At 52.7% G+C, this 20,308-nt stretch overlaps 1 protein-coding gene across 2 annotated transcripts; it reads left to right on the top strand.

Moving 5' to 3' along the window:
* Positions 1 to 3,370: 3,370 nt before the first annotated feature.
* Ptprn (protein tyrosine phosphatase receptor type N) lies at positions 3,371 to 20,049 on the top strand. Of its 2 annotated transcripts, none has more exons than XM_028893070.2 (23): positions 3,371 to 3,635; positions 5,362 to 5,412; positions 5,597 to 5,710; positions 7,432 to 7,528; positions 9,133 to 9,391; positions 9,475 to 9,829; positions 10,532 to 10,663; positions 11,351 to 11,385; positions 12,007 to 12,281; positions 12,499 to 12,585; positions 12,872 to 12,951; positions 13,091 to 13,155; positions 13,582 to 13,800; positions 14,435 to 14,635; positions 14,734 to 14,881; positions 15,005 to 15,078; positions 15,299 to 15,376; positions 15,478 to 15,597; positions 16,125 to 16,291; positions 18,270 to 18,323; positions 18,881 to 18,945; positions 19,140 to 19,213; positions 19,436 to 20,049. In XM_028893070.2, the coding sequence occupies exons 1-23, from the start codon at positions 3,503 to 3,505 to the stop codon at positions 19,505 to 19,507; spliced, it is 2,955 nt and encodes a 984-aa protein (XP_028748903.1). In that variant the 5' UTR covers positions 3,371 to 3,502; the 3' UTR covers positions 19,508 to 20,049. The 2 variants fall into 2 exon arrangements, with proteins under 2 accessions (XP_028748903.1, XP_028748902.1); XM_028893069.2 differs by having other exon boundaries at positions 3,372 to 3,635; positions 10,529 to 10,663.
* The last annotated feature ends 259 nt before the right edge of the window (positions 20,050 to 20,308 follow it).

A 20,308-nucleotide genomic window follows, 5' to 3' on the forward strand; every position in this document is an offset into this window, starting at 1 on the left:
CCCATGGATTTCATGTTCATGCTCATCACATGGAGGAACATGCGGCTGCCTCTCCTTTAGACCAGTTATCAGTTTTAGCATCCCCATGTAGTAGCATAAGCAGATGTTATCCATCTCCTGGAGTGAAGCAATTGAAGGTATTCTGTTTACATTAAAATAATACAGTCCAACTAACACTTCAAGTATAATTTCTACTTTACAGAAGGAAATACAGAGGATATATGTGAGATTCATAACAATGCAGGGAAATCCACCATGAGAAAAATCTAGGAGATGAGGAGTTCAGAGAAAAAATGACCTGTTTTCTATCCTACATGACAATGTTAAAAATGGAGGAAGGGTAATGATTGAATATCCATCTATACTCAGCTAAAAAGAATTCAGAACATAAGTATATTTGGCCAGGCAGGGTGGTGCATGCTTTTAATCCCAGTACTAGGGAGGCAGAGGGCAAGTTGATCTCTGAGTCTGAGACCAGCCTGGTCTATAGAGTGATTTCCAGGACAGCCAGGTCTACACAGATAACCCCTATCTTGAAAAACAAAAGAAAAAAAAAAAAAGAAAGAAAGAAAGAAAGAAAGAAAGAAAGAAAGAAAGACTAAAATTAAATGCAATAGTGATCCTTGATTGACTCCTATTTGAACAAACAGCTGAAAAGACAAGTTGGAAACAATCTGAGATATTTGAATGTGAATTGAGCTCTAAATAACATTATTGTAGGAAAGTGTCCTTATTTCCTAGAGATGCATGTTGAAATATTTATAAGAGAAATTTCATAATGTCTATAATTTCCATTTAAATATTAAAAAGGAACAAACACACCCCAAATGTCAATAATGGTGAAGTCTAGATAAGTGTTTTTTCACCAAACCATTTTATCTTTTTAATTCATTTTATAAAAAACTTGCTCTCTCTCTCTCTCTCTCTCTCTCTCTCTCTCTCTCTCTCTCTCTCTCTCTCTGTGTGTGGGTGTGTGTGTGTGGTGTGTGATGAGGGGAGCACTCATGTAGAGGTCAGTGTATGATGAGGGAGCACTCATGTAGAGGTCAGTGTGTGATGAGGGAGCACTCATGTAGAGGTCAGTGTATGATGAGGGAGCACTCATGTAGAGGTCAGTATATGATGAGGGGAGCACTCATGTAGAGGTCAGTGTATGATGAGGGGAGCACTCATGTAGAGGTCAGTGTGTGATGAGGGAGCACTCATGTAGAGGTCAGTGTGTGATGAGGGAGCACTCATGTAGAGGTCAGTGTGTGATGAGGGAGCACTCATGTAGAGGTCAGTGTGTGATGAGGGGAGCACTCATGTAGAGGTCAGTGTGTGATGAGGGAGCACTCATGTAGAGGTCAGTGTGTGATGAGGGAGCACTCATGTAGAGGTCAGTGTGTGATGAGGGAGCACTCATGTAGAGGTCAGTGTATGATGAGGGAGCACTCATGTAGAGGTCAGTGTGTGATGAGGGAGCACTCATGTAGAGGTCAGTGTGTGATGAGGGAGCACTCATGTAGAGGTCAGTGTGTGATGAGGGAGCACTCATGTAGAGGTCAGTGTGTGATGAGGGAGCACTCATGTAGAGGTCAGTGTGTGATGAGGGAGCACTCATGTAGAGTCAGTGTGTGATGAGGGAGCACTCATGTAGAGGTCAGTGTGTGATGAGGGGAGCACTCATGTAGAGGTCAGTGTGTGATGAGGGAGCACTCATGTAGAGGTCAGTGTGTGATGAGGGAGCACTCATGTAGAGGTCAGTGTGTGATGAGGGGAGCACTCATGTAGAGGTCAGTGTATGATGAGGGAGCACTCATGTAGAGGTCAGTGTGTGATGAGGGGAGCACTCATGTAGAGGTCAGTGTGTGATGAGGGAGCACTCATGTAGAGGTCAGTGTGTGATGAGGGAGCACTCATGTAGAGGTCAGTGTGTGATGAGGGGAGCACTCATGTAGAGGTCAGTGTGTGATGAGGGGAGCACTCATGTAGAGGTCAGTGTGTGATGAGGGGAGCACTCATGTAGAGGTCAGTGTGTGATAGGGGAGCACTCATGTAGAGGTCAGTGTGTGATGAGAGAGCACTCATGTAGAGGTCAGAAGACAATGTCATGAGAGTCAGTTCTCTCCTTCTGTCTCTATATGGATTCAAAGGCTCAAACTCAGGTCATCAGATTTGGGTAGTGAATGTCTTTACTAACTGAGCCATCTCACCAGACCCACATTGTCTTAAAAACAAAACAAATAAACAAACAAAAACAATTAGAAAGCAAAAGGGTAATGTAGACAAAGTGGAACCTTAGAAAACTCATTCCATAGCTTACTGAGTAAATCAGAGTGGTATCAAAAAGTCATGGAGGAAATTCCTGCAACAGGCTTGAGAAAATGGTCTAACCAGAGCAGTGAGGGTGCAGAGAAGTGGTCTGATGTGGTGTGTACCTTATGGTAGAAACCATGAGATCATTGATAAGCTTGAGACGGGAGAGGCTAATGGACAGGCAAAGCTAACAACAAATGTCAGAGCTTAGGAGTGCAACAGCTGATATTTTGTAACACAGGAATAACTATAGGTGGCCACAATGAATTGACCATTTCAGATGAGCTGATAGAGAAGATTCTGGGTGTTCCCAGCACAAAGAAATGATGAACGTCTGAGGTAACAGTTAAGTCAGATATGTGGATCTTATCATTACACATTACATACATGCATGTTCATGTACTGCAATGTCACACTGTACATATGTGTACAGTTGCTATATATCAACCGAAAGAAAACAAACACTAAATAAAGAAAAAAATTCAAAAGACAGACAGATGAGTAGATTGCAAGAGGAAAAGAAGTTAATGCATTGGAGTGTTCATGATGTGCAAGTCCAGGTCCTGCCCCAGGAATGAGCTAATGTATAACGTATAAATTCTCACCACCACCTGTGGGGCAGGGGCTTTTGCCCCTCCGCTTTACCAAACAAGGTAAGCAACTAGCTCAAGGCTGTGCCGGCATGCATGCCTAACCGTCCCTGATCATCGGGATGACGCCAGTAGCTGTAATGGAGATGCATTGCGAGTTCCTATTCTGGTCTCTTACGCTCCTTGTCTCGGGGTGTATACTCGCTGGCCCACGTATCTTTCCTGTTTCCCACAGAACTGGAGTCCTTTTCACCAACCCTGAGCCAGAGAGACAGAGGCGGTGGACCTGAAAAAATACAGGTCGGGAGTGGGTGGACCCAGTGGGAATTCTAGCGAGGAAACTACTATATGGAGGAGGCGGTATAGGTTGAGTAGGTCCGGGCTAAGAGGGGGCTCTCACGTCAGTGTGACGCAAATAGGCCTAAGAGCCGGGGGTGGAGATGTCGTCACTGCTCGCCCGCAGTTGGCCAAGTCGCCTCAAGAGGGGCATGCAGACCCCGCCTCGGAGGTGGGTGGGGAGCGGCAGGCTCCGCCTAGGCTCCTCGGCCGACTCCCGCCAGCGTCCCTGAGACTCTGGCTGGGAGCGAGCGAGCGCACGGAGCCAGCCGGGAAGGATGCGGCGCCCGCGGCGGCCCGGGGGTCCCGGGGGTCCCGGGGGCTCCGGGGGCTCCGGGGGCCTCCGGCTGCTGGTCTGCCTGCTGCTGCTGAGCGGCCGCCCCGGGGGCTGCAGCGCCATCAGTGCCCACGGTCAGGAGGAAACTTGATTTGGGGGGCCGGGGCGTGGGGGGAGGATGGAGAGAGCAAGGGCCGGGAGCAGAACTCGGTAGTGGAGGGTGGAGGGGAGCGTTGCAAAGGCGAGAAGCTCGGGTAGACTAAATGGAGCGGGGGAGCGATTGCGGGGTGAGGAAGATGAGGGGAGATGAAGAGGAGGGAGGCTGCGAGGAAAGAAAGGGGCGTAGGCCGGGAGGTGGAGCTGGGATACGCAGGCGGGACCTGGGAGAAGTGGGCTCCGGGGAAGACGAGGATCGGGGAGGAGGGGGGAGGGATGCGGGTACTCGCGAGTCGAAGGGTTTAGAGGGACTACAGGACCGTGGGAGAAGCCAGAGGCGTCGAGGTGGAGACCCGAACTGAAGAATCGGAAGCCGGGAAGGAGAAAGAGGCGACCACCCGGCGGCAGGAGCCTGGCCTCGTCGGGTACCCGGCTCCAGCTTGAAGCCGGAGGACTGGCTAGGGACAGCGAGCAAGGCTTATCTTGCAAGTCTAGAGAGGCCATTTGCTGCTAGATGGTCAGCTCTAAGAAGGGGACACGTGGGGGGGGGGAGCGGAAGAGGACGAACAGGGGAGGGTCCTCTCCCTGGCCCCCTCCCCACAGCCAGGCCTGGTGCTGACTCACATCTAAGCGGACAGAGTCAGCGCTGACTCACGGGCCCGGGATGGGGGTGGGAAGGTGGCGCGTGGGGGGTGGAAGGGGCGCAGCCTCTCCATCTGGAGCCCTCTTTCCCCACCCTGGCTTGGAGGCCAGTGTACGGTACTTCCTGTGAGGCCGAGAGGTAACAAGGTAGAGCGGAAGGATGACATCCTGTGGCAACCCCCGGTCCTGTCACCCCTCCCTCGGTAACCGGCTCCCCTCCCGACGTGTCCTTGGCTCCTGGCTTCAGCACCACGGACAGCGCCAGCGCCTCAAGCCTGGGACAGGCTGCCACAGAATCAAGCACCTACCTGCACCCTTTCCCTGTCCCGCGGGGGAGGTGTGCTGGAGTTTCCGCCTCTTCCGAGTTCCAGGCCACTAGAGTTAGGCTGCTTTGCGAGATTTGGGGAACTACGATTTCCTTTTGAATTTGGCCTCAAATTCTCCCACAATGCCACATACGTGATCTACATCCCTTCCTCCCATTGCTCCAACTCCCTGTTAAGAAAATTGAACCTTTAAAAGACTGAAACAGAGATCTTTAAAATCCAAAGCTAGACCCCCCCACACACACACCTCCTCAAGAGTTCTAGGTCGTGGGGCTGGAGAGATGGCTCAGTCAGTACAGAGTTTGTCATGCTAGTGTGATGACCTGAGTTCAGATCTTCAGCACCTACATATAAAGCCTTGCAACACGACTGATGTCTGACCCCAGTGCCGGAAAAATGGAGACAGATAAATCCCTGGGACGTGCAGGGTGAACTCCAGGTTCAGTGAGAGACCCAGTTTTTAAGATATGAAGTGGGCAACAAGTGTGGAAGATATCCAACATTGACCTCTGGCCTACACACACACACACACACACACACACACACATATGAACATATATAAATTTGTATGCATACATATGCCAGAGAGAGAGGATTCTAGGCCTCTTCCCTGCTGTCCTCCCAACTTAAAGCCTTCCTTAGAATGAATGAATAATGAGACATATCTGCCTCCCCTGTTGCCCAGCCACCTAACGCTTCTCTGTGTTCTGAGCACCCATCTGCTGTACTTCTACAGGCTGTCTGTTTGACCGCAGACTCTGCTCGCACCTGGAAGTCTGTATTCAGGGTGAGTAGGGCCCTGGCATAAGATTCAAAAGACCAAGATGGGGAGGGAGAGCTCAGATGTGAGGAGGGCAGAGGAGCAGCACTCGAAAGCCGGAGAAGGTGGAGAGAGCATTGTCCATCTGCAGCCTGGACTTTGGAAGGTCTCCTGCAAAGCCCATGACCACAGCACCTTTTCGTGCTTTCAGATGGCTTATTTGGACAGTGCCAGGCAGGAGTCGGGCAGGCACGGCCCCTTTTGCAAGTCACCTCCCCTGTTCTCCAGCGTTTACAAGGCGTGCTCCGGCAACTCATGTCCCAAGGTGAGGTCTGAGTGCCCTGGAACACCGAGATTGGAACTCTGTTGGTGGGGAAGTAAGGGACCACTTCATCCAAAAATTTCTCTTCGTGCAACTTAATAAGTACATCCACTTATGAAGCCCCTTCTCTGAGATCTTGCCAGATAAGGGGGCAAAACAAGGGTAATGTTAGGACGCTAGAGATGGGCTGTTCACATATGAATTATCTAGAGTTACACACAGGAGACCTGCAGCTGAAGCTGGAAATTATTTATTAGGTTTGCTAGGATTTTGTTTGTTTGTTTTGAGGCGAGCTCTCTCTGTGTAGCCCAGGCTAGCTCCAAATTTATTATGTAGCTCAGGCTGGTCTGAAACTTATGGTGATCCTTCTGCTTTAGCCTTACTTCTGCCAGGACTACAGGCATGTACCACTGCATCCATCTTAAGACATGTATGTCTTAAGTTTGCTGCAACAAGGGCAGGTGGCGGCACACGCCTTAACCCCAGCACTTGGGGGGGGGGGGGTAGAGGCAGGTGGATCTTTGAGTTCGAGGTCAACCTGGTCTACAAAGTGAGGTCCAGGACAGCCAGGACCGTTACACAGAGAAACCCTGTCTCAGGGGAAAAAAAGTTAGCTACAATGAAATGTAGTGACAGATGCAAGAGGACACAGATAAAATAATAGTATTGCCTTAAGATGGAAGAAATAACATCATATTTTTGTGCTAAGAGGAATAATTCAGTGGAGAGGAAAGGATAGATATAGGAGAAAAATACAGGGAGAATGTTCTTGAGAAAGAAAGAGAGGCTGAAATCTAGTGGTCAGTTGGAGGAGTTGATTGTAATAGGAACACAGAGAGTTCTAATGCATGGAATAGATGTTTGCAGGCCCCAGGATATGAGTCATGAGTAACCTATATTATAAATCCAGAGCAGGATCTGGGCATGGCGACACACAGCTGTGATTCCAGCACTTGGGCAGCTGAAAGAGGATTCCCATGAGTTCCAGGACAGCCTGTGCTACATAGTGAGACCCTGACTCTAAATAAATAAACCCATAGAAGGAAGGCTGGAGAAGAGTGAGATGTGATCCCTCTAGAATGAATGAATGAGAGATCTTTTCTGAGAGCAGAGCTTCCTGGGTAAAGAGTCAGTCAGAACATGGGCCTCAGGGTCAGGTGATGCTGACAGTGATGTTGAGAATTACAGCAGAGATGATTCAAGTGTGTGAAATAGGCACCTGGAGCATTTCACCTTCCTGACAATACTTCATGTCCTCGGCAGCCCACAAAATGTGTATCATTCCCACTCTACCAAAGACTCGGGCTTAGAGTGAAGAAATGCAGTGAATGAGAGCAGAGGTATCACTTGTTAAGAGTTCTTCATGTGACAGAACTATTCCCCATGATGTGTTATTTTAATTATCACAATAGTCCTTAGGAGATACATATCCCCAGATGAGAGAATTGAGATGAGGGAGCTAAGAAGGCTTAACAACTTGTTTAAGGCCCCCCACCTCTTCAGGAACCAAAGCTGGGCTGATTCCAGCCCAGGCAGTTTGACTCCAAAAGCTGTACCTGAGGGTGGAGATGGGGAGGTAGCTCAGCTCACCATTGTCTCCAAAAGCACATCCCCTGCTCTGCCAAACCCAACTCACTGCAGGGAACGGGGTACACTCCTGACCTCCACTCTGGTACTAGGTCCCTAGTCTCAAGCCAACTTTGGCCTGTCCTTTCTCCTGACAGGATTGTCCTGGCACGATGACCTCACCCAGCATGTGATTTCCCAGGAGATGGAACGTATTCCCAGGCTTCGTCCCCCAGAGCCCTATCCGAGGGACAGGTAGGTAGCCTTTCTCAACAGCCTTAGACTGTTGGGGTCAGTGATCTGCAACCTTCTTTATAGGCAGGAGGGTGGAGGTGCCAAGGTCAGCAGAACTGGGGCATAGGTAAAACAGAATCGAGAATGGTCCCTCTAACACGTTGACATGGCTCAGGAGGAGCTGAGTTTATCCTAGAAATCCAGCAAAACAGGACAATAAATATATACTTTAAAAAGAAATGTTGATATTTGATATTGTGAAAGAACTATTAAAGTGCTTGTTAAAGACAAACTACAGGAGCTGGAGAGATGGATGGCTCAGAGGTTAAGAGCACTGGCTGCTCTTCCAGAGGACCTGAGTTCAATTCCCAGCAACCACATGGTAGCTCACAATCATCTATAATGAGATCTGGTGCCCTCTTCTGGCAAGTAGGTGTACATGCAGGCAGAACACTGCATAATAAATAAACCTTAAAAAAAAAAAGAAAAGAAAACCTAGAATTTTCATGGACCCAAGCTGTGTATGACAGAAAACATCGTTGTCTCTCTGTGGTTTGAGCCTCTAAAGCAGTCATTCTCAACCTTCCTAATGCTGTGACACTTTAATACAGTTCCTCGTGTTGCAGTGACCCCCAACCATAAAATTATTTTCATTGCTGCTTCATAACTGTAATTTTGCTACTCTTGTGAATCATAATGTAAACATCTGTGTTGTCCAATGGTCTTAGGCGACCCCTGTGAAAGGGTCATTCAACGGGGGTCGCAGCCCAGAGGTTGAGCACCTTCGCTCTAAGGGCAATTCTCAGAACGTGTGGCACTCAGATATTGATACCTGGACCAAGAAGGCAACAGCAGTGAGGCTAGGGCAGTCTTAGTTGGGGGGGGGGCACACAAGGGACAGCAGTGCAGGAGCATGCCACAGTCACAGTCCGTCCCGGGTATGTGTGTGTGTGCACAGATGCCTTCCCCTGCTCCCAATCTCCCTCCATCATCCCCTTGAGCTTCCTTAGCCTGTTCAGCTGTGTTTCAAAGACATACACATGCTTGGGGATGTAGCTCAGTGGTAGAGTGCTTGTCTTGCACACACGAGGTCCTGGGTTTGATCCGTAGCTAAACACACACACACACACACACACACACACACACACACACACACACCACCTATTTTTTTTTTTTTTTTTTTTTTTGGTTTTTTGGTTTTTTTTTTTTTTTTTTTTTCAAGACAGGGTTTCTCTGTGTAGCTTTGCGCTTTTCCTGGAGCTCACTTGGTAGCCCAGGCTGGCCTCGAACTCACAGAGATCTGCCTGGCTCTGCCTCCCAAGTGCTGGGATGAAAGGCGTGCGCCATCACCACCCAGCTCTTTTTTTTTTTTTTTAATCAAAGTCGGAGACATGTTTACCGATCCAGAGGGTCTGTTATCACCTCCTGCCCTCTAGCCCATCTCTCCCCTTCATTTCTTAAGAGGACAAGGCTATTCTAAACAGTGGACTCTGTCCGACCTCAACCTTGTAAAGTCTCTACACCCTTGTCCCATCCAAACATACACATAACCCCCCTCTCTCTTCCCCCCCCATCGCCCCCCCTCTCCCTCTCTCCCCCCCTCCTCTCTCTCCTTTCCTCCCCAGGTCTGGTTTGATGCCCAGGAGACCAGGCCCAGCTGGGGAGCTGTTTTCTCAGGGCAATCCCACCGGCTCGTCTCCTGCTGCCCAGGGGCTCCCCCGGCCTCCGGGGGGTGGGAACGGAGCTGGGGCGGGCTCCCCACTGTCTTCTCTGCAGGCTGATCTGTTGCCCCCTCTCTTGGAGCATCTCCTAATGCCCCCACAGCCTCCCCACCCTGCTCTGACGTATGAACCCGCATTGCTACAGCCTTACCTGTTCCACCAGGTGAGCCCTCGACTCTGGGCATGACTCCACCCCAGTACCCAACCCTGACTTCTGTTCTTAACCACACCTCTGGTTTCCCACAGTTTGGCTCCCGCGATGGCTCCCGGAGCTCGGAGAGCTCCCCGGGGGTGGTTGGTGTTGGCCACCTGCCCAAGGCTGAAGTTCCTGCCCTCTTCAGCAGAAGTGCCTCCAAGGCCATTTTGGGGGCTCATTCTGGCCACTCCTTCGGGGACCTTCCAGGTCCCTCACCTGCTCAGCTTTTCCAGGACTCAGGGATGCTCTACATGGCCCAAGAGTTGCCAGTGCCTGGCAGGGCCAGGGTACCAAGGCTGCCAGAGCAAGGGGGCAGCAGCCGGGCAGAGGACTCCTCAGAGGGCTATGAGGAGGAAGTACTAGGGGGTCGTGGGGAGAAGCCCTCTTCCCAAGCAGTACAGCCAGGTAAGAGGATCCTTGGCACCCACCTCTCTGTGTAAGGGGGCTTCTTCCTGACTGTCCTTGAAGATGTTCCTTTATTCATTTGTTTATTTGGTTGTATTTTTATTTTATTTATTTTAAAGAGAAGATCTTGCTATTATCCCAGGCTATCCTTGAGCTCATTTTTAGCTCAGGCTGGACTCAAACCTGCTGCAGTCTCCCTGCCTCAGGCTGCTGAGTACTGAGATCACAGGCAAGAATCACATCTAACTGTGATTCTGCCTTCCATTCACACACGTAACTGTCTACTGGCGAGCTGATGTCCAAGGCACTAACTTCAATGCAGAGACCATGGGGTGTGCACCTGGCATACCTCAAGTATGTTCAAGGTCTGGGAATGGAAGGGCATCAGCCTCCCAGCATTTAAAGTTGGTTTTTTGTTTTTTGGTTTTTTTTTTTTTTTTTTTTTTTTTTTTTTTTTTTTTTTTGGTTTTTCGAGACAGGGTTTCTCTGTGTAGCTTTGGAACTCACTCTGTAGTCCAGGCCAGCCTCGAACTCACAGAGATTCACCTGCCTCTGCCTCCCGAGTGCTGGGATTAAAGGTGTGCGCCACCACCGCCCGGCTAAGAATTCTTAAATGCGCTTGTCCCCTCCCGCAACCACCTATCTGCATCCCATCCGTTTGTCCTACCCTTCGCCCTAAGCTCTGTGTCTGGCTCTCAGCAGATGCAAGCCTGCAGAGATTGGCTGCTGTCCTGGCGGGCTACGGAGTAGAGCTGCGTCAGCTGACCCCAGAGCAGCTTTCTACCCTGCTGAGCCTGCTGCAGTTACTGCCCAAGGGCACAGGAAGAAATCTTGGTGAGTATCCAGGGTAGCAACTTCCTGGTCCATGAAGGCTCATCGGCTCACTTCTCCTCAAGACGGCACCGAGTTACCTGGACAGTCACAGGGGAGAGCTTTTGGTTTTGCTTTTTCTTGAGATGGGGACTTGCTGTAGGACAGGCTAACTTAAGAACTCATGATCCTAGGTGGGCGGTGGTGACGCACGCCTTTGATCCTAGCACTTGGGAGGCTGAGGCAGGCAGATCGATCTCTGAGTTTGCCAGAGAAGCCAGCCTGGTCTACAGAGAGTTCCAAGACAGCCAGGGCTGTACAAAGAAACTCTGTCTCAAAAAAACAAAATCAAAAACAAAAAATAAGCAGCAAAAAAAAAGAACTCATGATCCTTCTGCCTCTGCCTCTAGAATATAGAGATTACAGGTATGGCCCAGCATGCCAGGTTGAAAAGAGAGTTCTTTTGAGGACAGGGTTATTACCACCACATCCCAGGGAGCAAGAGGGTAAGATGGTAAGCTGTAGCATCAGACCAGGAAAAGACTAGAGGGTGGGAAGTTCAATGGGGATGGGGAGAGGAAGCAGGGGAAGGCATCTGGGACTATTGACAGGACAGGGTCTCACAGACTGAACAGGTCCCCGGGCGCTGGTCCTTTCTCACCTTGGCCCTGATACTCTTTCCCAAGACCCTTGCTTTTCCTATCTCTACAGGAGGGGCTGGAAATGTCGGAGCTGATGTCAAGAAGGTGAGTTCCCCGGCACCTTCCTGCCTTTGGCTGACATCTGAATCCTAGGGGTCATGGCTCAGAATTTGTCCTCTGCCCCCTCATTCTGAGGCCCAGGGACTTCAAATCACCACCTCTGGCCTCACTTGAAGTTGATATGACTAAAAGCCAGGATTCTTAATCCACTCCTCTTTTTACCACAATCCTTTCGGACTCTGATGAGTCCTACAAGCAGGGACTTTGGTGGAGGCTCATCCTGCTGTAGCTGGGTGCTTTTGCCCTTCTCTGTTTTCGATGTTGGAGTCTAACGTTGCCACTGAACAAAAGCCTAAAAACCATTGGCTTTCTGTTCATCTTTCCAGATTATCAGGCTTGATCCCACACCCCGCATTCCAGCCCCACCCTGTGAATTTACAGACCACATTTCACTCATTCAACTCTTCATTCATTCATTTATTCGTCCACTTGGTTCATGTTCCCTGGGTGTGCTCTCTGTACCCATTTATGGGGTTTGGGGAGTAGAAAGTTAAGCAGTCCCTAAATTCCACTGTAAAGAGTTTAGAGCCCAACATGTGGCCCTTCCGTCCCCAACCCTGAGCCCTTCCACGCTAGAGGTCACCCCTGCATCCTGTCTTGTCACAGACAGATGAACAGAAAGGAGACACAGCAGAGCCTCGGCCCCCCACACCCTTGCTTCCTGGACATCCCACTGCTGGCCCCACCTCCAATGAAGTGCAGCAGATGCTGAGCCCTGGCATCATCCCTGAGCCTCCTCCCCAAACATCCCGTCCTCCCGGAGTCTCCTCTGTCCTCCTGGAGAAGAAAAGTCTCTTAAGCCAGAGCCAGCCCACGGTATTGGGACAGCCTTCAGCTCGACCATCAGCCGAGGAGTATGGCTATATCGTCACTGACCAGAAGTAAGCACTGCACCCCAAGGAAGCCTTCCTGTTCCGGGGGGTGGGGGGTGGGGGGAGGTTGGCCTCTCTGGCAGGAAGCAAAGAGCAAGGATCAAGCTCTCAAAAAAAAAGGACAGAGAGGCAGTGGGGGTTTCCGCGCCTCTGGAGGTGGCCCATTTCAAGAAGGTCTCTGAGAATTCCCCTCTTCCCCCCCCCTCTGCCTGCTCCCCTCCCGCAGACCCTTGAGTCTGGTGGCTGGAGTGAAGCTCCTGGAGATCCTGGCGGAGCATGTGCATATGTCCTCAGGCAGCTTCATCAACATCAGGTGGGGCTGCCATCCCGGTGGGACCGCACAGGGGTCTAGAAAATAGCCTGAGTGAGGTGGTGCTGAAGGGGCCAGGGAGGGAGGGGAAGACAGCTCTGAGGTCAGAGATGCCGCCAACTTGTCAAAGCAGGACAGTCACGTGTAGCTAGTCATGGCAGCTAGCCCTCTCCTGAATCTGCCTGTCGTCAGACACACTGATGGGAATCCCGGATTCTCAGTGCTGGCCTCTTGATTTCAGTCTGGGATCTCAGGTGGGTAAGTTAGTAACACGCCTCCTGTTTGGCAGTGTGGTGGGGCCAGCTGTCACCTTCCGAATCCGGCACAACGAACAGAACCTGTCTTTGGCGGATGTGACCCAGCAAGCTGGTAAATACTGTCCTACCCTTAGGCCCAGGCTGAGCTTGACCCTGGCCCTGCTTCCCCAGCCTGTGATGATGCTCCCTTAAAATACGTCCAGCCTGCATGGGGCTGGCAAGAGCCTGACCTGCATGCACCCTTCCCGCAGGGCTGGTGAAGTCTGAACTGGAAGCGCAGACAGGGCTCCAGATTTTGCAGACAGGGGTGGGACAGGTAAGCACTAACTGTAGGCTCTGTCAGCCCCAGGGGCCTGACTGCACACAGGAGAGGAAAACTTAAAGGGTTGAAATTGCGTTTGGCTCTCCAACCTCCTTTCCCAAGCAGCCCCCCCTTCTGTGCAGTTCTCATTCTGACCAGCAGATGGCGCAGTGGCTCTTTCCTGAAGGACCATGCTTGATGGCTAGACCATCATTCTCACACTGACGTCTCCTTTTCTCTGTTTATCCTTCTGGTGGGATCACCCAAAGTCTCTGGCACTTGAGTTGGTCCCATGCGGACTGGAAAGGAGGCTGTATGTCCTGCTCGTTACCTCCACACCCCTGCCTTCACAGCTTTGTTCCTAGAGGTGGCCTAAGAAGGAGTCAGGGCCCGATCTCCCCTGCCGCCGCCGTCCCCCTGATTCTGGCTTTGTTCCCACAGAGGGAGGAGGCAGCTGCAGTCCTTCCCCGACAAGCCCATGGCATCTCTCCCATGCGCTCAGTGCTGCTTACTCTGGTGGCCCTGGCAGGTGTCGCTGGGCTGCTAGTGGCTTTGGCGGTGGCCCTGTGTGCGCGCCATCACTCGAGACGGCGGGAGAAGGAGCGCCTGGCAGCCCTGGGGCCCGAGGGGGCCCACGGTGACACTACTTTTGAGTACCAGGTGTGCAGGTTCATGGAGGGAAGGAAGGACAGGGGGCGTGAGAAACACGGTCTTGCCTGGGGCAGATTTTTTGGGGGGCAGATTTTTTTTTTTCGAGACAGGGTTTCTCTGTGTAGCTTTGTGCCTTTCCTGGAGCTCACTTTGTAGACCAGGCTGGCCTCGAACTCACAGAGATCTGCCTGCCTCTGCCTCCCAAGTGCTGGGATTAAAGGTGTGCGCCACCACCGCGCCCAGCGGTGTGGAGCAGAATTGGAAGGGGCGTGGTGATGCACTTTTTGAATGAAGGTGGGCTGGGAAGAGCTGGCGCCTGAGACTGCTCTCAGGGCTATGATCCTGGGGTTCCGCTTTGTGATATATGACATTGGTCACAAGCACCAACCCAGCACAAAAGAGCGAAGGCCAAAGACAGACCTTACTCATCCCATCGACCAGAGACAAGCCTAAGGCTGCAGACTTGAATCGGAGGCCTTGTTTGTTTGTTCTTCTGTTTGTTTTGAGTGCTGGGAACTGAGCTCTGGGCCTCCAGCGCGCTATGCAAACATTCAGCCCACACGGCCACTGAGCTGCAGCCCTGTGGCCCTGCGGCAGGACTTCTGGGGAACCCTGGCCTCAGTCATTCCTCCTCCCTTTGCAGGACCTGTGTCGCCAGCACATGGCCACAAAGTCCCTGTTCAACCGGGCAGAGGGCCAGCCGGAGCCTTCGAGGGTGAGCAGTGTGTCCTCCCAGTTCAGTGACGCGGCCCAGGCCAGCCCCAGCTCCCACAGCAGCACACCGTCCTGGTGCGAGGAGCCTGCCCAGGCCAACATGGACATCTCCACGGGACACATGATTCTGGTCAGGAAAGGGCCCAGGCCCAAAGTGGGGAGGGGCCGGATGGCAGGAGGGGCAGGATGGGCGGTGTGCGCCAGAGCCGGGCTATGGTACCCCTCCAGGCATACATGGAGGATCACCTTCGGAACCAGGACCGGTTGGCCAAGGAGTGGCAGGCCCTGTGTGCCTACCAAGCCGAGCCAAACACCTGCGCCATCGCACAGAGCGAGGGCAACATCAAGAAGAACCGCCATCCCGACTTCCTGCCTTGTGAGTGAGCCGCAGGCTAGCCCAGCCCCACCCTCGGAGCTGGGAACAATTTGAGGCTGTGGGGAAGTGGGGGGGCTCCTGGTTCAGGCTGAGTGGCAGAGGCCATTTGGGGGTTCTCTGCAGATGACCATGCCCGCATCAAACTGAAAGCGGAGAGCAACCCTTCCCGGAGTGATTACATCAATGCCAGCCCCATCGTAAGTGGCTCTGACTTCCGTCCTCACCTTCTCCCTCTTTATTCTCTCCCCTATGGTCATTTCTTACACCTGTCAAGCCCTGAAATTGTGGGGCCGGTGTCTTTGTGATAAAATATAGGATCCTCAGCCCTCCCCGGCCCCGGGACCACCCCCGACCCACCCTCTCTCCGAGCTGCCCCTTCCCATTCTGGGCTCATGGCCCTATCCTCCATCCCCTCAGATCGAACATGACCCTCGGATGCCAGCCTACATAGCCACACAGGGGCCGCTGTCGCATACCATCTCGGACTTCTGGCAGGTGCATTCTTGGAGGGGGGGGGGTTTCTAGGAACCAGAGGCCCTTGGGGCAACCAGGGCCAGCGAGGCTCGAGGGCCACTTACCTGGGTCTCTGTCCCTAGATGGTGTGGGAGAGTGGCTGTGCTGTTATTGTCATGCTGACCCCACTGGTGGAGGACGGTGTCAAACAGTGTGACCGGTACTGGCCAGACGAAGGATCCTCCCTCTACCATGTCTATGAGGTCAGCAGTTAGAGGACAATGAGTGGGGACGATGGATGATGCCCTAGTATTTTACATACGTATGTGTGTGTGTATAGACGCATATACACATACACACACACACACACACACACACACATCACTCAGACATGAGCATTTGTGTGTTCAAAAGGCACTTGTAGGGACTTTGATAAAAAAAAAAAAACTCAGAGCCGCTGGGCGGTGGTGGCGCACACCTTTAATCCCAGCACTCAGGAGGCAGAGCCAGGCGGATCTCTGTGAGTTCGAGGCCAGCCTGGGCTACCAAGTGAGTTCCAGGAAAGGCGCAAAGCTACGCAGAGAAACCCTGTCTCGAAAAAAAAAAAAAAAAAAAAAAAACTCAGAGCCATGCGTATGTAAGACAAACAAATATCCGAAGATTGAAATGAAGACCGCCTTTGATGCCCCGAAGGATTCAGCATGTGGACGGCCTGGGAGGCAGGAGGGTGGGACCGGAGAGGCGGAGGGGAGCGCGCGTGCTGCGCTCAGTCTGGTCGGGCACGCGACAGGTGAACCTGGTGTCGGAGCACATCTGGTGCGAGGACTTCCTGGTGCGGAGCTTCTACCTGAAGAACGTGCAGACCCAGGAGACGCGCACGCTCACGCAGTTCCACTTCCTCAGCTGGCCGGCAGAGGGCACTCCGGCCTCCACCCGGCCGCTGCTGGACTTCCGCAGGTGAGCGAGCAGGCTGCGAGCGCCGCCCAGCTCTCCCTGGGGCCCCGGGTCTGAGCCTCGCCCTTGACCTCTGTCCCTCCTGCCTTTCATCCCCAAGCCAGTACCGACAGTCTGGTCATGCCGCCCCAGCCTAGTGCCCCTCTCACACCTACTTCTTCCCAGAGCCTCCCCACCATCGGGCTCCCTTGCGGGCTTCCCTGGAGACCGGGGGCCGCTTTCTAGTTCCCCTCTCCTGCCCGGTCCTTCTGGTTGGTGCTCAACCCTGTGCTTCCTCACTTGCTCTTTCTCTCCTGTCCAGCTTCCTTCCCCCATCTTTCTTCCCATCTTTTTGCCTGTTTTTTCCTCTTTTCCTTTCTTCCTTGCCCGTCATTCTTCTTCTCTCCAGCCTGTCCTCGTCTCTTCCCTCCCTGCCTCACAGCTGCCAGCCGTGTGTGTGTGTGTGTGTGTGTGTGTGTGTGTGTGTGTGTGTCTGCTAATATTCTTACTTCAGTTGAACAATCACGACCACCCGCAGAGAGCGAAGAAACAGGCAGGCAGGTCTGAGAAGAGACTATGCAGAGTGCTTGGGGAACTGGGGAGAAATGTAAAAAGAGACCAAGATTACCCTGCAGGAAGTTCCTGGGACTAGGAGGGCCTGAGACAGCCACTAACAGAGGGATTTAACCTATTGTAACACCCAGACCAGGCCAGGCACCCAGCATCCCCTGCCTTACACCCCCCCACCCCCACCCCCGCACACAGGTGGCAGAGAAGCCCCTCTCTAGGGACCGAGGCCCCACTGCACTGAAACCTGTTCCTCGTCTTGTGCCAAGCTGGCCTGGGTCTCCAGTGCCAGGACGCGGGGCAGAGTCAGGGTGGGGACCATGGTAGTTTCTGAACTCTAGGACAACAGTGATTTCTGACTGAGTCTCTGCAGCCTGAGGCACACCTTGAAAGTGAAGTCATAGTATTAAATTATTTCCCTTCCCCCCCCCCACATTTACAAACCCCTGGACAGATGAGATGGCACACATCTGTAATCCCAGCTGTGCAGGAGGCTGAGGCAGGAGGTCTGCAAGTTCAAAGCCAGTCCAGGCAGTTTAGGCAGCCCTTGTCTGGTAAATAAAAGAATGAAAAAAGGTCTAGGGATATAACTCAGTGGTTGGGGACTTTCCGAGCACACAAAAAACCCTGGGTTCATTCCTTATCACTGAATAATAATAATAATAATAATAATAATAATAACAATATTGTATAAAATAAAAGTTTTGATTGGGTTCAAGGATAGAGCCTAAGTGAGGCCTTGGTTTGACCCCCAGATCTACAAAAGAACAAACTAGTGAAGTCCCCAACAGAGCCACGGTAGGGTCACTCAATACATAGACCTTTGTAAGGCCACAGGGGTAAGCGAAACATTCCCTGGGGCTTACACTAGAATTATATCAATTCAGCTGGCATGCGGCAGCTAGAACAAAGCCGTTGTGGCAAATGAACGCATTTCAGTGACCTGACGTCAGGGCTAGGGTGGACTCTGAACCTGAGTGGAAAGGGGCTGGCTTTCGTGCCTGTGGAGTAACCAGGCTGACCTCAACGCTCCCAGGAAGCCTTGGATTTGAACAGAACCATTTGTCGATACTACTCCATCATTACTAACTACCACGTAGGGAGCGAGCCTGTGGCGTGCAAGTTCTTTATGCAGGTTTTATCTGGTGGCATTCTGTAAGAATTCCTTACAAAAAAAAAAGGCTCCTAATTATTAACTATCATCTTCCATTTGTAGTACGAGAACTGGAAGTTAAATCCATTACTCCAGGTTCACAACTTGGGCACGTGGCTTCCGAGTGACAGAGCCATCCGCAGCAGCTCTGGTCCCTTCTCCACCTCACTTCCTGCTCTGTGCTTGCCACAAGGCAGGAGAGGAAGAAAGGCATTATGAGAGCACACAGTGATGTGCAACTAGCGCCTTTTCTTCTGGCCTTACACCCACTTCTCATTGCAGGAAGGTGAACAAGTGCTACCGAGGCCGATCCTGCCCCATCATAGTGCACTGCAGGTGGGTGGGGACCCGCCACACACACAGGCCCCGGGCCGGGCCTTCCTGAGTCTCTCCTTCTCTCTGGTCCTTTTCCTTGTGCACAAATCATGGGCACATCCTGTCTTTAGTGAGTAAAAATAGCCACACACACACACACACACACACACACACACACACTCACACACACTCACACACGCCCAGAAGAATGTCAGCCCACAGCTGGAAACGTTTACTCTTCGGCCCTTTCTGTGGAGAGCTGACTGAACAAAAAGCCTGGCCCCAGGCTGGAGAGGGCCCTTCCTGTTCTAGTCTGCTGCCTCCGCTAGAAACTGAGCCATGGCTGTGCTTTCCGGTTGTCCATATGCCAGGACTCCCAGGACTGCCTCTCAAGGCCTCTGTTTTCTCACCCACGGCTTACTAATGCTCTTCCCAGGCCAACTCTAATAATCAGCCAACGTCCTCACCCCACACACACTCCTCCCCTGCTCCACCCCCACTCCCTACCCCCACCCCCACCCCGTCTGCTCCCTTCCTGCCTTGTCAGGGCTAAGCCTGTCACCAACTCCCTCTTTCAGTGACGGCGCAGGAAGGACAGGCACCTACGTCCTCATTGACATGGTACTGAACCGCATGGCAAAAGGTAAGGTCTGTTCCCACAGGACCCACAGCCCCTGGCCCCCTCATGACTCCCCGGCACCCAGTGGGTCTGAGAACCCACCGGGGAGCGCGTGGTCGCATCTCCAAGCTTTGCCAAAGATGCCCAGGCTTTATGGGGCTTGTTCGCCCCTGGACACGCCCTTCGGCATCCCCGCCCCCACTCCACCCTATCCCCAGGAGTGAAGGAGATTGACATCGCTGCCACCCTGGAGCATGTCCGTGACCAGCGACCCGGCCTTGTCCGCTCTAAGGTGACAGACAGTGCCTCCCCGCCCATTCCTAGTCGCTTCCCCTCCCCAAGCACTCTCTTCGTGGCCACCGTGAAGAGACCAACAGCACTCTGCCCCTCCTGCATCCTCCAGACGGCCTTCCCCTCCTTCCAAATGCCCGGCACCCTCCATCCCTGCAATGTCCCCTTGGGCAGAGGCAGAGGCTGGGCTTCTCCTGACCTCTCTGTCACCGGCCTTGCACAGGACCAGTTTGAGTTTGCGCTGACAGCCGTGGCGGAGGAGGTGAATGCCATCCTCAAGGCCCTGCCCCAGTGAGCTCCCTGGGCACCTCCGTGGACACCCCGGCCTCTGCTCCTTCTGCCTGTGTGAGCATTTGTGCCCCCAAACTCTTCAGCTCCTACCCGCCTGCCATCTCGGCCCGTCTTGGGCATGGTAGCCCTTCCCAGCCCGGTGTGGAAGGAAGTGGGGGAGAGAAGGGGCAGATCCATCCGGCTTCTTTCATGTTAGACCCGAGGCAGCCCCTGGGAAACAGACAGCAGGCAGGCGGAGGAGTGGACACCAGCAGCGAGTGTGCCCGAGCCCCGTCCGACCTGAGTCTCTGTCTCCCTCTCCCCGTGGTTCTCGACGTCCCTAGCCAGTCTGCATACCCCCCCCCCCGACTCCCGCCAGCCTGCAGTGTATAGACAGACCAGGAACAGAGGGCCCCAGCTCCCCTAGCCCCTGCTACCGCTGGTCTGCCACCTTGATCCCGTTCAGCCTTCCCCTTCTAGCACAAGAGAAACATTTCTAGAAAGATCTACTTTTGTATCAATGTGAATAAAGCTAGCGTGTTGTCTGTGCAAGCTGCAACATGGACACCTTTGCGGGTCTGTCGGTTAAGCTTCCAGGCTCCGGCTGTAGCTTGGGGCTGAGCTGGCCCGCCCTGTGTCCCTGGAGACACTAAAAGCAGAGTCACAGGGAACACAGGCTGCAGAGGCTCCATGGCTGTCCCTGGTTTGAGAAGTGCCCAACAGCATGGCTTCTAGGTGGCTGGTGGGTTCCAAGGTGCCACGCATGTATTCATTTTATCTTCATGTAACTACGACCAATGATGCCTCATACACAAAGAGAGTGCAG

The sequence above is a fragment of the Peromyscus leucopus genome, chromosome 13 (genome assembly GCF_004664715.2).
Source record: "Peromyscus leucopus breed LL Stock chromosome 13, UCI_PerLeu_2.1, whole genome shotgun sequence".
Classification (NCBI taxonomy): Eukaryota; Metazoa; Chordata; class Mammalia; order Rodentia; family Cricetidae; genus Peromyscus; species Peromyscus leucopus.

Bases quoted from the DNA above. Each gene is read 5' to 3' on its own strand.
- Ptprn (XM_028893069.2), top strand. From the start codon at position 3,503: ATGCGGCGCCCGCGGCGGCCCGGGGGTCCCGGGGGTCCCGGGGGCTCC. The intron at 13,156-13,581 runs GTAAGCACTAAC...TTGTTCCCACAG, and splicing joins TGCAGACAGGGGTGGGACAG to AGGGAGGAGGCAGCTGCAGT. The intron at 19,214-19,435 runs GTGACAGACAGT...GGCCTTGCACAG, and splicing joins CCGGCCTTGTCCGCTCTAAG to GACCAGTTTGAGTTTGCGCT.